At 35.9% G+C, this 12,815-nt stretch overlaps 3 protein-coding genes across 3 annotated transcripts; all 3 read left to right on the top strand.

The window, feature by feature from the left end:
• The first annotated feature begins 3,469 nt into the window (after positions 1-3,469).
• On the top strand, positions 3,470-4,168 carry LOC127123539 (uncharacterized). The gene is made up of 2 exons (XM_051053748.1): positions 3,470-3,618; positions 3,708-4,168. Exons 1-2 carry the CDS (start codon positions 3,522-3,524, stop codon positions 4,166-4,168), a joined length of 558 nt encoding a protein of 185 aa, XP_050909705.1. The 5' UTR covers positions 3,470-3,521.
• Positions 4,169-4,364: 196 nt separating this feature from the next.
• LOC127119934 (zinc finger BED domain-containing protein RICESLEEPER 2-like) lies at positions 4,365-6,253 on the top strand. Its single transcript, XM_051050303.1, has 4 exons — positions 4,365-5,713; positions 5,816-5,882; positions 5,952-6,081; positions 6,235-6,253. Exon 1 carries the CDS (start codon positions 4,373-4,375, stop codon positions 5,489-5,491), a length of 1,119 nt encoding a protein of 372 aa, XP_050906260.1. The 5' UTR covers positions 4,365-4,372; the 3' UTR covers positions 5,492-5,713; positions 5,816-5,882; positions 5,952-6,081; positions 6,235-6,253.
• A 31-nt stretch (positions 6,254-6,284) lies between these two features.
• Positions 6,285-7,243, top strand: LOC127123538 (DEK domain-containing chromatin-associated protein 3). The gene is made up of 5 exons (XM_051053747.1): positions 6,285-6,320; positions 6,530-6,589; positions 6,681-6,791; positions 6,930-7,010; positions 7,133-7,243. Exons 1-5 carry the CDS (start codon positions 6,285-6,287, stop codon positions 7,241-7,243), a joined length of 399 nt encoding a protein of 132 aa, XP_050909704.1.
• Positions 7,244-12,815: the final 5,572 nt, after the last annotated feature.

Below are 12,815 nucleotides of genomic sequence, written 5' to 3'. Positions count from 1 at the left end.
TAGACAAGGATAGGTCAACTTTGTATGACAAGTTATTTTCTAATCGGTTGTCAGAAGTGAGAGAATCTTTGATGATAGAATCCTTTGGTTCACAACCACCTGAAAAATGGTTGAGTCTACCAGATATGGGTTACTTGATAGCGAATCGCTATAATGTTGTACTTGTCTGTTTAGGCAATCCGTGCATGACTTTCTTTCCGATGACAAGTTCACATTCACCAAATGTCTCTATTTATTGCATTGGTTTTGTTAACCACAATCATTGGGTTCAGGTACGTATTTATATGCCTAAATATTTTAATTATTTCACTACATTATTTCAGTTAATATTTTATGTTATATGACTTAATATTTTAATTATTTTACTTTAGCAGGTTAACATGAAAGAGGGGTTTCCATTGCCACCGGTCACATTAGATTGGAAGAAATTTCGTTCTCATATAACAACTACTTGGATGTTAGGATTTGCAGGACGTATGCAACATTGACAATTACTTACACCTGTATTAGCATCATTATGTACTCAAAACATAAATATGTAATAAAAACATGAATTTTATATTATGTCTATTATATTCAGTTCTAAAACTTAATACATAAATCAATGTGAACGAGAAATATGAAAAGCTTCAAATAAATCAGAAAACTGTGGATCTTCCTCTTCGGCATTAACCTGTCTCAGATAGCGATGAATCAATGTAGATACACGAGCCCAATCAGGATCAGATGGCCCGGCGTCATATACAGGTACTGGTACCTCTCTAGGATCGTCACGATGGGGAGGGACCAACCGTGGATGGGAAACACGATAATACCACTTCAGATAACCATCTTTTACATCAGATGGAGTGGTGGCCACGGTAGATGGACCGATCACAGCGATAAAACTCTGATGGTAACTGATCCAATCAACATCAATATCCTTCGCCATCATACAATCCAGAGGTGGAGATGGAACATACTGCCTATACCCGAACTGACGTAAACATCTATCAGGCAAGTATGGAACAACTGTTTCACCCCACTTCAAACAGCCCCTGTAAAGACATATCTCATCAAATACACGCCATGCTCTATGATCCTCAAATAAACGCCATATGACGTCGGCAGGTGTCAGCTCGTCCAAAATAGGTCGTAAATCATCAACCTTCAGGACTCCCTGCCTATACGACCATCTCGTCACCCGGGGAAGACCACATTTATCAACAGGTTTCCAATTCTCCCCTCTTTTTCCAACAGTTGGAAAGTACTCGTGAATCCAACACTGTTACAAAATACAAACATAATAAATAAAATAAATTAAGTTAACATATTTTATAAAATGAATCCAACACTTAATAAACAAAATTAAATTATATACCTGTAGGAGAGTAGGATATCCACCGAGCTGTTTGCAACTGTACATGGACGCATCTCCAAGATATCTGTAGAGGGTAACTAGTGCAGCTGCTCCCCAACTATATCCTGAACATCTATCCAAGTCCGTAAACATGAGGAGGTATCGTGCCTCTATAAGTGTAAAGGTCTTATCAGCAAATATGGTGGAACCCACCAACATCAATAGATATGTTTTGGTCGCATATGCCCAGCTGGAAGCAGCTCTATGCTGTACGAATAAATCGTATAACCACTCCAACTTGTAATACGACCCCCTGCAGCTACGAACATGTGACTGTGCCTGACCCTGTGACACTCCTAGGTAGTCAACAGCAAGTTCAACAGCTACCTCTTCAGTCACATCCCGAGGACTCCAGAAGATACCCCTGATGGGCAAGTGAAGTAGACATGCGACATCATCTAAAGTAATGCTCATTTCACCAAACGGTATGTGAAATGAAGATGTCTCTAGATGCCATCTTTCCACAAATGCAGAGACAAGATTTGTGTCTATCTTGTTCAGACTGGTTCTCTGCAGTGAAGATAAACCGGATCTAGATACCCAATTCTCCATCTGTGGTGGAAGAGCCAATGGAACCCTAGAAGTCAACTTCAGTCCATGTCCAGCAACCTTCAACTCTTTCTTTGGACCTCTTTCCTAAAAACAATTAAAACACATGTTAGAAAACAAAAAATTAAATATTCAACTATTATTCATTTTCAAATATAGCCCGTTTACTTACCTCACCGAACCATAAATGTCGAGCAACATGATGCTCGTACTTCACCAAAAGAGACGTATCGTACGACCCTCCTGGATATCCAGCCGGCTCAGCTGCAGATGAAGATGCACCCCGGTCTAACGTGCGGATTGGAATCCTACCATCTGCACCTCGTCTTCGAACCACTGCAAAAAAAAAGTTTAAAAAAATAATTAATTAAAAAAAAAAAAACGTACCGGAACACTTCAAAGAAGAGTTCCGGTGAGTAAAAAAACAAGATGACTTCCGGAACACTTTCTTAAAGAGTTCCAGTTTAGATCATCCAAACCGGAAGTCTTTAAGAAAGACTTCCGGTATACAACAATCCAAACCGGAAGACTTTCTAAAAGACTTCCGGTTCAGTGCCCCCTAAAGGCAACAAACCGGAACTCTTTAGACATGTGTTCCGGTATACATTTCATGAACCAGAAGACTTACTCTGAGTATTCCGGTTTACAATGCCAAAAAGTCAAAAATTTATCTTCTTCGGAACTCTTGAAAAGAAATGGTAAAAAATTTTAGAAATGGAAAATATACCCTATTTATATGAAGGTATTTTGGTCAAAATTTTTAAATGTAGGGGTGTGGGTACAATTGTAGGGGTACGAAGTAAAGTTTTCGCCACGTGGTTGAAAGGCCCATAGCAGCATCCCCAATTACTAAAGCTCATTCTAGAACTTCATCGAGTAGGACAAAAGGACATGTAAAGCTTCATCGAGATACAAAACACTTGACCCTACCCCAAATATCCCTTGTTGATGTCTCTCCGTGTCACTAGCGCTGGACAAATTAATGAAACCCAGCCCAAACCGACCAAACCATGTGGCCCCTTAGACACCGGTTCGGGTGAGTCGGTTTTTCGGTTTGACGGTTTGAATAATCTTGGGTTCACATGGGTTAAACCGATCGGTTTAGGTTTGAATTTATGGACCCGATGATATCCTAAACCGACCGGTTCAGTAGAAATTATGTTATAGACCACTTCTTCGCTAGGGTTCAGTAGAAACAGCAACGTTAGGGTTCATCACTTCTCTCAGTCTCAAATCTCAATTCATTAGTTCCACTTCTTCGTGAGATTCATACGCACAAACAGCAACGTTACTCCGCTAGGGTTCATCATTCTCTCAGGTAATCGGTTGATTCTAGGGTTCATCCTTTCAATTTCCAGTTCGTGGTTTCATCGTTTAAGAACTAACTCTTTCTACCTTCCAATTTTTCGGTTGATGCTAGTTCGTGGTTTCATTGTTTAACGAAGAACCGTCGCCATCCATTATTCAACCACAAATCACCACCCATGTGTATTTCTCATCTCATCTTTTTCCTTCTGTTTTATGTTTCTAATTGACAATTCTTGTTTTGTTGGTTGTGTTTTGGTACTGGAAGATGGAGCGCGGCAAAAGTAGCTTGCAAGGAGTTGGAGTTCCTAGCTTGCAAGGAGTTGGAGTTCCTAGCGGAGTTGTAGATCAAGGAGTGAGTCAAGGTAATGCCATCACCTGTCATTTTTATACTGAGTGTTTGTTTAATAAGTGATACATGTTATGCTGTCATTTTTAAATGTATGAATTATAGGAGCAGCTGCTGGTACTGCACTCCCTCCACTTCGAAAAAGGAAACTTAATGCTAGTGGTAGTAGAAAAACTTCTACGGTTTGGGAAGAGTTTAACATTTTACCGGATGAGCCTGAACCTATAGCCGCGTGTAAACACTGTCATAAAAGGTACCGATGTGACCCTAAAACACATGGTACTTCTAACATGCTAGCTCACTCGAAAGTGTGTTACAAAAACCCTGCCCTTTTGTTGAAAGACCCCAATCAGACAAACCTTGTAAGCGGCGAGGGTGGGTTTTTAGTTCCAACTAGTCAAAGGTTTAATGCTGCAGCCTGTAGGAAGGCCATTAATACCTTTGTTATCCTTGATGAACATTCCTTTAGAGTGGTTGAGGGTGTTGGTTTTAAGCAAATGTGTAAACAATTGCAACCCCAAATGGCTATCCCTACTAGGAGGACCGTTGCTAGGGATTGTTTTTAGCTTTACCTAGCTGAAAAGTCACGTCTTAAAGCCTTTTTTAAATCTGATTGTACTAGGGTTGCACTAACCACAGACTGTTGGACTTCGATACAAAACCTTAGTTATATGGCCACCACTGCACACTTCATTGACACTGCTTGGAAATACCAAAAAAAAATTATTAGTTTCTCTTTAGTTCCAAATCACAAAAGTGATACCATTGGCATGAAAGTCGAGGACGTTTTGAGGGAATGGGGGCTTAGGAAAGTGTCTACAATTACCCTGGATAACGCAACAGCAAATGATGTGGCTGTGAGTTATTTGGATAGAAGACTTAAGAGCAAGAATGCTTTACTGGGTGTAGGTGATTATTTGCATATGAGGTGTGCTGCCCATGTCTTGAACTTGGTAGTGAGAGATGGTGAAAAAGAACATGAAGGGTCTATTGAATCAGTTCGCACTGCTGTTAGGTTTGTAAGGTCTTCTCCACAAAGAGCTATGAAGTTTAAGGAGTGTGTTGAACTTGCGGGCATAACTTGTAAAAAAAAACTTTGTCTTGATGTTTCTACAAGGTGGAATTCCACTTACCTAATGTTGGATGCTGCTGAAAAGTTTGAAGCTGCATTTGACAATATGATTGATGAGGATCCTGGATACATCGAATATTTTGACCTCCTTACCGGTCCACCCAGTTCTCAGGATTGGAAAAAAGTTAGGGCTTTTGTGGTTTTCTTACAAACCTTCTATGAGGCAACCAAAGTGTTTTCAACTTCGCAAGAAGTGTCCTTGCATTTAGCTTTTCATAACTTGTCTTCAATTTTGTGTGAGCTTCAAGAAGCTTCATTTAACTTGAATTCTTATGTGGCTCCAATGATTTCACATATGAAGGTTAAATATGATAAGTATTGGGGGGATGTGGGAAAAGTGAATCATTTTCTTTACTATGGAGTGATCTTTGATCCTAGGTTTAAGTTTAACTATATTGAGTGGTCTTTTAATGATATGTATGGGCATTCTAGTGACCTTGCCAAGAAAAATATTGAATGTGTCAAAACTAGTTTGTTTAAACTATATAATTGGCATAAATCTGATCATGATAAGAATGTTGGGGCTAGTCCTTTAAGTGCACCAGGGAGCACTTCCCTTGGAGAAGCATCTTCCCAACCAAAAGAACCATCACCTTTTACAAGGGCTAATGCTTTTAAGAAACATCTGAAGGAAAAAGACACAATTGAAAATGAAAATGAACTAGAGAAGTACTTAGGTGACCCTTGTTGCGGGGAGGGGAAAATTTTAGTATTCTTAATTGGTGGAAGGAAAATTGCACCCGTTATCCTATATTAGCAACCTTGGTTCGGGATGTGTTGGCAACACCTGTTTCTAGTGTAGCCTCAGAAAGTGCTTTTAGCACGGGGGGGAGGATTTTAGATATCTATAGGAGCTCTTTGAGTCCAGATATGGTCGAAGCGCTTATATGTACTCAAAACTGGTTGAAGCCTTCTGACAATGATCTAAATGTCCTTAATATGACTGAAGAATATGAGATTAGTGAATCAATTGTTTCAGGTACGTTATTAATGAAAACTTTGTCTCTTTTAACATTATTTTAATATTTGTTAAAATTAAGCCTCTTGCTATATGTTTAACGTATGTTTAAACAACTTGTAGAGTTTCAAGTAGCTACTGGTGGAGCAGCTGCTCCTACACAGGCTGGGCCTGTTTAATTCTCGCCTAGGTATGAAAAATATAGTTTTGTTTTATGTCTTACATTGGTTTAACTATACTGATTTGATTTGATTTGCAGCTGTGAATTTTTGAATATTTTGGAGTCACTTTGTGATTCAATAAGACAAGCCTTTCTTTTTTGGAGTCATTTTTTGAAACTAAGGATGGAACCGTTTCAGTAGCTACTGCGTTTGCTGGTCATCAGGAAGGTAATGCCTCTGCATAATGTTCATGGATCATTTGTTATGTTTATTTATTTCAGATTGTTGTTATTTATGAGAATCATGTTTATTTATTTCAGATTATTGTTATTTCATATTGCTGTTGTTATGAGAATCATGACTCAGAAACTTTTTGGGCAGACTTTTTGGGCAGCCACTGCTGCTAGTTTCATAACAATTCAGTGTTCGAAATGTTACATACAATCCTCTTTTGTAGGAGAGGAAAGGTATAATATCCTACTTCTCGAACAATCAAAGTTTTTCATTACTGATATTTTTCACCACTTGTTTTCTGTTAACATATATAGTTAATGTTATAGGAGAGTTCATCCTTAGACTGTTAAAAGGTTACACTTACATGGAATAATGAAATTAACAGGTCAAACAGATGTTATTTTGCTTCTATTTAACTAATGTTTTGCTGTGTAATTTACAGGCACCTGAGGTTAAGAAAAACATATCAAGGTTCTCTGGTTTTGTATGGTATGAAAATGAGGTATGCTTGTAACTGGCAACCAAGTTATATATAACAAAATGAATTCTTGCTTTTATGCCTAAGGTTCTAAAACCAAATGTTGTTACTGCAGGAAAAGCAAATGATTAAAGTAAAAGAAAAATTTGACAAGTGTAATAAAGAGAAGTTGTTGGATGTCTGTGATGTGCTTGACATACAAGTTGCAAAGGCAAATACTAGGAAGGTTTGTTGGTTTAGCCCGGTTGACACATTTCATGCTTGAGTACATTGTGTGCATCAGGGGAATTGTCAATGCAGTCCTTGATGTTGTCGTTGATTTAACGTGTTAATTTCTCATGCTATTAATCTTCTACATATGCAGGAAGATATTATTGCAAAGCTAATAAACTTTTTGGTTGCCCCTCATGTGACAAGGGCTGTATTGCTTGAAGAACAAGAAAAGGTTTATAATACTAACCTCTACTTTTCAATCTTTTCCCAAGTGTGTTATTATTATAGTCTGCTTTAACACAAGACGGGTGTTTCTGGTGCAACTATTCATATTTATGTTTTCCTTATTATCAGTCTATTAAAGGAAAAAAGCGCAAGCGCATAACAAAGCAAGGTTCATCGAGATCTGGAGCATCAACGTCAAAACGCTCTGCTAAGGTGAGATTTCATGTTTTTAACTGCTGAAACTTAAAATGTAATTTTAGATATATACTAGACGTGGTAAAGTGCTTTAAAACCATGAAACCAATAAATTTGGCTTTCAGAGTCAAAACCCAGTGATGATCAGTTACGCAATGCAATATGTGATATTTTCAAACAAGTTGACTTCAATACGGTATGAAGTTTCATTATCTTCGAAAGTTGTTCAATTCATTCATCACTACTAGTGGAATTTATAGAACTAAGATTAAGATTGCTGTTGTGTTGATCATTCCTCCTAATCTTTTGATTTTAATCTTAATTATGCCTCTCCCTAGTTAAGGTTTTCTGTTCCAAAGTAGAACATTTTCTTCTCTTTTGCAGGCGACATTTACCGACATTCTGAAGCTACTCGGTATGCATAATTTGCTATTATTACCTGTTTGTCCTTGGTTTAAGATCAAAGTAACTTTTATGGCTTTAAGAGCAATGTCCCTTTATATATCAGTAAATGAATGGAGATAGAAGGAAATCATGCAATTCATGAAAATAATAATGAGAGTTTAGGCTAATTTTATATGACCAACACAATTGCTGATCATTGTTCAGGTAAGCAATTCGATACGGATCTCACCCCAAGAAAGGCATCTCTAAAGACTATGATTCAGGAAGAGCTAACAAAACTAGCTGATGAAGATGAAGAGGATTCTGAAAATGATGAAACTCATACTAGTGGCAAAGAAATTGAAGCATGACTGATGACTCGGCGTTTATCCAAGTATACCTTTTGACTAGTTATATATTTTGTACATTTTGTAGAGTAGAAATTGGTGTAACATGTTAATCTTAACATCCATAGAAGCTATACGAGACACAAGCCAGTGTTTTGAATATTTTGTGTTGGCTTTTGTTGTGCCATCATTATGCAGTCTCTTGGTTACACCTGAAAAATATGTATATAACTGATCAATATTATATGTCTAGTTTAATGAATACTATTATATATGTGAAGTTGTTGCCTTTGTATTCACATTATAGCATGATAACAAATTGTTCTGAACCCTATTGGAAGGATTTTCAACCTTTAGTATTTTTCTATTTTGCTATTACAGTGTTTTGCAAGCAATAATGGATATTAATGAATATTAAAAGTGTTTTGCAAGCAATAATGGAGAATATTTAATAAGTGAAACATCCATGGATTAATCCACTTGTGTTGGGTTTATTTTGGAATGAGCTCAATTATTTTTAAAACCGAATAAACCGCATTATGAAACCGAACCGAACAAAACCGAAACCGAAAATAACCGAATTGCAAACCGGTCGGTTTTGGTTATGTTTTTTTCAACCGATGGTTAGGTCGGATTGGGAATTTGGGCCCGAAAACCGATCCAACCCAACCGATGTCCACCCCTACGTGTCACACACCAAATTAGCCAGCGATACTTTTAACCACATGAGTGCATAAACCTCATCACGCGTTGACTACAAATATTCAGGGACGAAACTATATTAAACAATGCACCACCACTTAAAATTTCAAATTATCGAATTGTGAGATACTAATATTGTAGAATGCTTGCTACCCATTTCTAACATGCAAACTTTTATTGTTTCTTTTATATATAATATATATATATATATATATATATATATATATATATATATATTATATATATATATATATATATATATATATATTATTTTATCATTTCTTTATATAAACAATATATGATTAAACCACAAGAAACTATTAATAAAACTTCAACAAACTACCAACTAAGTTTTAAAGTTAATACCAGTTCATACTTAATAGATTTTCAAACAAATATTATGTATATTAAAATAAATTATTAATTATTATGTATTTTTTGTGAATAACTATTAACAAGCTATCGTTTACTCTTATATATATATATATATATATATATATATATATATATATATATATATATATATATATATATATAGAGATAGAGAGAGAGAGAGAGAGAGAGAGAGAGAGAGAGAGAGAGAGAGAGAGCGAGAGAGAGAGAGAGAGAGAGAGAGAGAGAGAGAGAGAGAGAGAGAGAGAGAGAGAGAGAGAGAGAGAGAGAGAGAGAGAGAGAGAGAGAGAGAGAGAGAGAGAGAGAGAGAGAGAGAGAGAGAGAGAGAGAGAGAGAGAGAGACTTTTTTTCAAAAGAAATTGATGATTCTAATAAAGGATATATTTGATATATTATATATATATATATATATATATATATATATATATATATATAATAACTAATGTATTTAAAAATTTGTAAAAAATATTATATTAAAGAAAAAAAAGTCTGATAATTAGAGATAAAGAGTGTAACATTTTTTATGCTATAAATTTATATAAAATTTGCCACTACAAACATTTTTTTTTGCTTCATCACTGTAGGTATTATTTTTATTCTCACTCTAAAACCACATCTTATACTTCACTTATATGGACATTGAAATAACTAACATATATTTTCTACTCCGTTGTATCAAGAGTTTTTACCACCATGAAAAAAAGCTTATCTTTTCAATATGACATATTTCTAATCCCACCTCCGAACACAACTAAATTAAAAGTGTTCATCTATTATTAAAAAAGAAAACGGAGAATCAAAATCACACCAATGAAAAGTTAAGAAATAATATTCTAGTCAAACCTAAAAGTATGTTTAAAAAATTAAAATTAAGTAGAGTAGATTTTTTTCCAAAAAGAATGAAGCAATGAATAGCTTTCTCCGGTTAAATAAAATAATCGTGAGAATTTTTTAATGCATCATATATATTATTAGGATATCATATAAAAATATAAAAAAATGCTTTTAAATTTTAGAGATTCATCTTCATCCGCATTCTAAGTAAATAGACGTCTGATTTAATGTGAAAAAATTATGGAGATGTATCTTCATAAATATTACGGAGATGTATCTATGAGAACTGCTTATACTTACCACGACAGAACCCTTCTTCTTCCTCACTTGTTAAAAAAAATAAAAATTTCCTTAAAACTTTCTCAAAATAGCTCATTCAACTACATCAAATAACTCATTCAACTACATCAAATTCAAAGATTCCTCAGTTCTTTTAAGTTTTTGACTATTGTAAACTTTTTTGAATTTTTGTATAAATTTGTACAAATTGATGATTAGATATTGAAATACACAATTTATGCATGTTTGATAGTTGATACATTATGAGAAATGCGTTTCATAGTTAAAAGTAACGTTCAATGCATTATTTTGGGGGTTTGGTGGTCCCATTAGCGCCATTGATGAAATTAAAGTTGCAGGAAATTTCGGAGGTACATTTCCGTATTTTTTCAACGTTTGGATTCCCATGAACCGGAGATGCATCTCTGTATTTTATTTGTCTATTTTTTTGTTGCTTTTCTTCCTTGTAGGGTTGCTTGTAGTACTTGTGTGACACTTGTTTGGTTTACTTACAAACATTATGGCTGATAGAGACGACATATTGAGGCACAACATGATTGCACATCATGCATCTATCTTGAGGGAAAAAAGTCAGGTTTCAGAGTCTCTAGTTCCCTCTAACCCGGTTGATACAGAGACATCGACTTTTGGAGCTCATATATCTCTACCTTCCTCTTTCCGTAGGAGACGGATGTCACCTAGTGATGCATCACTGCCCTCACCTTCCCGTAGGCGACATGTTTCACCTATTCAGGCACCTGAGGCGTCAAAGGTATCCGAGTAACCGGAGGTACCTGAGGCACCAGTGCCACCTCAGGCACTAGAGGGATCTCAGACTGATGAGCCAATGCCATCTCAAGCATTTGGAGGAGGCCCATTAGAGTTGTTATTGCTGCCTTTTTATCCGGACAATACTTTTAGACATGTCTGGGACAGAGAGGTAAAATTAGTCATATTCATTCTTTTTAAATTACGTTTATTATTATATTACAAGTTTCTGACGATGATTTATTTTCTACAGGACCATGATCCACTGAAATTCATTAACCATGGGCGGAAAATTACTAGCTTGCATCAGCCTAATGACGAGTAGTTTCAGGCTTCTTTATAACTATATGAGATGAATGACTTATACAACACCGAATATATTACGGTGAACCACAAGATGCTTAATGCATTTGTAGAGAGATGATATACTGGGACCTCATCATTTCATCTATCACTTAGTGAGATATCTATCACACTTGACGATGTGTCGTGTTTGCTGCATCTTTCGATTAGGGAGAAACTTTTAGATCATGGGAGGGTTAGCAAAGATGGGGCACTTGATTTGATGATAAACTATCTGGTAGTTGACCTAGGGGTTGCCTTGAGGGAGTTTGAAAAACTAGAGGGGCTCGTGCTAGGTTTGAATTCTTGAAAAAGGTATATATAGATGAGCTACTTAGATAGAGTAGACTAAAGGTGATGAGGAGTGAGTGGGGAAGCATAGAGTGTATGTTATGAGAGCATACATGTTATATTTGGTTGACACTGCTATTTTTATGGACCAAAGTGACATTTATGTGGATGTTCTCAGTCTACGATACTTAAAGGACTTTGAGCGGATCCATGAGTACAACTTGAGGCTGTTTGTTTGATCTACACTTACTCTAAGTTATCTGAGGACTGTAGGTGGAAGAAGAAACAGGTGACAGACAACATCACACTTTTAATGCTAATATTTATTAGTATTTTAGTGTTTGCGTGTTATTTTCATTATATTTTTTCAACACCCTTACTAATGATTTATGTGTTCCAACACTTTTCAGGCTTGGATCCTCCAGTACTTCCTACATATCTCCGGATGGTCATGTGTACCGACCTATATTGAGGATATGTCGTGTGCTTCTGATTTTCACCGCTCAAAGAGAGCTGAGCGATAGAGCATTTTCGAGTGTATCTTGACCACTTGGTAGTAGAGGATATGCACTTTAGTAACTATGTCGATTGTAACACCCTAAACCCCACATACAATTTTAATGCACAGTTTAATAAAATTTAAACCACAAAGGGTGTCACTCACATCAAACATATCCTTCTCCGTAACACGGATTATAAATTTCACATAAACACTTGTCATCACATCCTCACCTTCACTTAAGGTATAAACGTAGCGGAATCATAATTAAAGCAATTAAAAATCATATTGCACTCATACCATTTAGTCTCAACTTCAACTTTCATAACAAATAAATAGTTCAAATAAATCAGCTTAACAACCACATCGGTTATAATACTTCAACATAAATATGACATAAGAAGTGAAAGCAAATGTTCCCATCCCGATGTTACGTGGTTAAAGCATGACCCTATTGAAGAAAATGAAAAACTATTAGAAGTCACTCCAAGAGCTACCTTCCACTTACTTAAGCAATGCTACTATTGAATATCTGCACGATGCCCATGTAAAGGCAACATTCAAATAGAATGGATGAGAAATCATTTCAATAATAAATGGTATATAATAAAGAATGAAGTACAACATCTACACAATCATGCATAATAATATATCACATTCTCACATCCAAATCATAATCAACATTATACATGGCAACATATCAATTATCATCAACATCATACAAAACCACATCTCAATTATCATCAACATCATATGCAACAACATCTCATCCAACAAC

The sequence above is a fragment of the Lathyrus oleraceus genome, chromosome 2 (genome assembly GCF_024323335.1).
Source record: "Lathyrus oleraceus cultivar Zhongwan6 chromosome 2, CAAS_Psat_ZW6_1.0, whole genome shotgun sequence".
Classification (NCBI taxonomy): domain Eukaryota; kingdom Viridiplantae; phylum Streptophyta; class Magnoliopsida; order Fabales; family Fabaceae; genus Lathyrus; species Lathyrus oleraceus.
Note: the sequence above shows the minus strand (reverse complement) of the source record. Positions and strands in the feature narration are given on the sequence as shown.

Bases quoted from the DNA above. Each gene is read 5' to 3' on its own strand.
- LOC127119934 (XM_051050303.1), top strand. From the start codon at position 4,373: ATGAAAGTCGAGGACGTTTTGAGGGAATGGGGGCTTAGGAAAGTGTCT.
- LOC127123539 (XM_051053748.1), top strand. From the start codon at position 3,522: ATGGAGCGCGGCAAAAGTAGCTTGCAAGGAGTTGGAGTTCCTAGCTTG. The intron at 3,619-3,707 runs GTAATGCCATCA...TATGAATTATAG, and splicing joins AGATCAAGGAGTGAGTCAAG to GAGCAGCTGCTGGTACTGCA.
- LOC127123538 (XM_051053747.1), top strand. From the start codon at position 6,285: ATGTTACATACAATCCTCTTTTGTAGGAGAGGAAAG. The intron at 6,792-6,929 runs GTTTGTTGGTTT...CTACATATGCAG, and splicing joins CAAAGGCAAATACTAGGAAG to GAAGATATTATTGCAAAGCT. The intron at 7,011-7,132 runs GTTTATAATACT...CCTTATTATCAG, and splicing joins TGCTTGAAGAACAAGAAAAG to TCTATTAAAGGAAAAAAGCG.